General features: G+C 37.3%; 1 protein-coding gene and 1 long non-coding RNA gene across 2 annotated transcripts in view; one reads left to right on the top strand and one right to left on the bottom strand.

Annotated features, from left to right (window-relative positions):
* LOC111339436 (uncharacterized) overlaps positions 1-2500 on the bottom strand; it is a 17114-nt gene that overhangs the window by 14024 nt on the left and 590 nt on the right. The window contains exon 2 of the mRNA XM_088757551.1: positions 767-1348. Within this exon, the coding sequence (XP_088613677.1) occupies positions 767-1348 (582 nt within the window). The remainder of the gene's footprint in view (positions 1-766; positions 1349-2500) is intronic.
* LOC148733881 (uncharacterized) overlaps positions 1-2500 on the top strand; it is a 7240-nt gene that overhangs the window by 4333 nt on the left and 407 nt on the right. The window contains exons 2-4 of the long non-coding RNA XR_016000219.1: positions 309-426; positions 579-978; positions 1870-2500. The exon at positions 1870-2500 is cut by the window's right edge and continues 407 nt beyond it. This is a non-coding gene — a long non-coding RNA (uncharacterized LOC148733881). The remainder of the gene's footprint in view (positions 1-308; positions 427-578; positions 979-1869) is intronic.

A 2500-nucleotide genomic window follows, 5' to 3' on the forward strand; every position in this document is an offset into this window, starting at 1 on the left:
TTTCTCAGGTTTCCCTGGCTCTTGGCTCTAACTCAGACCACTCCCTCCTGGGATATAGTCCCTTAACTTAACAAGTACAAAACAGGATTGAATAAAAACTGGCATGTCAACCAGTTGTTCTCTACACTAGATGTATCTCTGTGTACACTTCAGTGCTTGTAATGGTAAAATCTAAACAAATAAATAAATAAATAATAAAATAAAAATAATAAATAATAATTTAGCAATGGACATTCCACTGGGTGGCTCTTCTTGTCCACTGTTTCCAGATTGAATTGGAATTTGCCTGGATGTTGGTTTTTGCAAAGGGAGGAAAACCAGAGGACCCAAAGAAAAACCCTCGGAGCAAGGATGAGAGCCAACAACAAACTCAAACCACATGTGATGCCAAGTCCGGGAATTGAACCCAGGCCACAGTAGTAGGAGGTGAGTACACTCACCACTGTGCTATCCCTGCTCCCCAAAGAGACTTCACTTCAAATGGAAATTTCACAAGTATATTAACATTACATGAAAAGCATTAGAAAAGCAGGTTAAAATGTTATCACACAGTGTTTTCACAATTCCTTTTCATTTAGATCTTGAAGCTGACACAAAAAAGACTTGTTATCAGATGTGACTTTTAAAGACTGGATATAATTACCTTATGACTGAACTGGCCCCAAAATCTACCTCTAGTCTGCTATAGAAGCCCCGAGTGAGTATAAATTTCATGATCACATGATTAAGTGAATGGGCAAAATTCAAAACCTGAAATCAAACCAACCTTTTGCTGGACATCCAGATGGACCAAGTGGACAGTCTGCATTGATGTTCACAGAGAAACTATTTGGCAGAGGAATATTTCTTCCACTTATGATACATCCAACAAAACCTTCACCCCCAGACACAGGGTACCCAGCAAAAAGTGGACCTGAAGCAACAAATCTTAAAATGGTGTTCGGAATTTGCACAGACTGGGATGTCAAACCACTTAGGGTGAGAGTTGAATTTACTTGTCCACTGCCAGCAGTGAATTGTACTTGATGAAGAATATTTTTATCCAAGTCTTTCCCCACTGTTACAGACTCTTCCACACTATTAATTTTCCATGTCAATTTAAGATGGCTTGCAAAAAAGAAAACAGGTGTCACAGTGTAATTCACAATGGTGTGAACCACCTCAATGCGGACAAAACTATTACTTGACCCATTTTGATCAAGTAAAACTCCACCACTGCAAGTTCTAAAACTGAAATCAAAGCCACTTTTGAGTGGAATAGTTGCTGACGACACTTGCATTGACGAGGTGGCATTGAAAAAGAATGTGCTACTTCTTATGCAAGGTGATAATTGAAGAAGTAGACCTCCTGCAAACCAACAGAAAAAAAAATTATTTCTATAGAATTGTTACTAACTAACTGTGAACTTCCAGGGGATTGTGTCATTCCTATGTGGAAGTATTTTATATAGATTAGAAAGAGACATTTAACCTGTTATGCTTACTAGATTTGTTGATCAATCGCATTAATTTGGATACTTCATTTGTGGTCTGTTTTCATTCTTTTCAAAATGCAGTTTGTTCTTAATTACTTGTGATCTTGCACATAATTTGTATAAGTGTGTCTCTTGCTTCAGTGAGAACCACAACTGTATGTGTTTCTAGTAAAGTCTTATCTCAAATTTTCTGTAAATGAAATGATGCAAGCTGGGCTCAAATAGACACTTTCAAGGGCTTCTGAACTTATAATTTGGTTAGGCCTCCTTGCTATTCAAAACTATTTGCGAAAAATGGGAAGGAAAACATATCCTAATCCGTTTATACTAATTTTTCCTTAACAACTGTTCAAGTCAAATTAATTTGTCCTTATTTATATAATTTTTTCCTTAGCAATTGGCCTCCCTGTAACAAAACTGGAAGGTCAGTGTTTTGACCAGGGGACTTGCTTTGAGAAAACTTGCAACATTGTCACACCATCACCGCAGAGGGTTGATTGTCATGGAAATCTGGCTGGGATAAATGCAGCTTCATTTACTAGCGGCGTTAATGTTTCCTTACAAATTACATCAACTAAATACAATTCTATTTCTTCTCTCATATCTTCACATCAAAAACAATCCCTGGAATTCAGAAACGCCTAAAAAACACAAAATTAAAAATATGTCCAGTTCTCATAAGGGGAAAAATAAGCAATTTTCGTTCTTTTCTCGCGTTTTGACAGGTCTGCAATCATGCAGGCTTCCCTTTGTAAACAGCTGGTCTGTGAACTGACGATCAGTTCAAGAGATAATATTGCTGTAAAACAAGCTTCGAATATGAAAGCAATACCGCAATTTGCGCTTTAAATTCAAATAAAGGATTTCTGACGGTCGTATTTTTCCATCCAGTTACGGACACAAAACTTAGATATAAGATTATGCGCCGTCATTCACTTAAATTAGAGATATACGTACGATCGCCTATCGAAATAGTGCAACATTCGTGCAGCTACCTTTCCTTTACATATGACGGCGCTTTTAAA

This window comes from Stylophora pistillata, chromosome 4, assembly GCF_964205215.1.
Source record: "Stylophora pistillata chromosome 4, jaStyPist1.2, whole genome shotgun sequence".
Lineage (NCBI taxonomy): Eukaryota > Metazoa > Cnidaria > Anthozoa > Scleractinia > Pocilloporidae > Stylophora > Stylophora pistillata.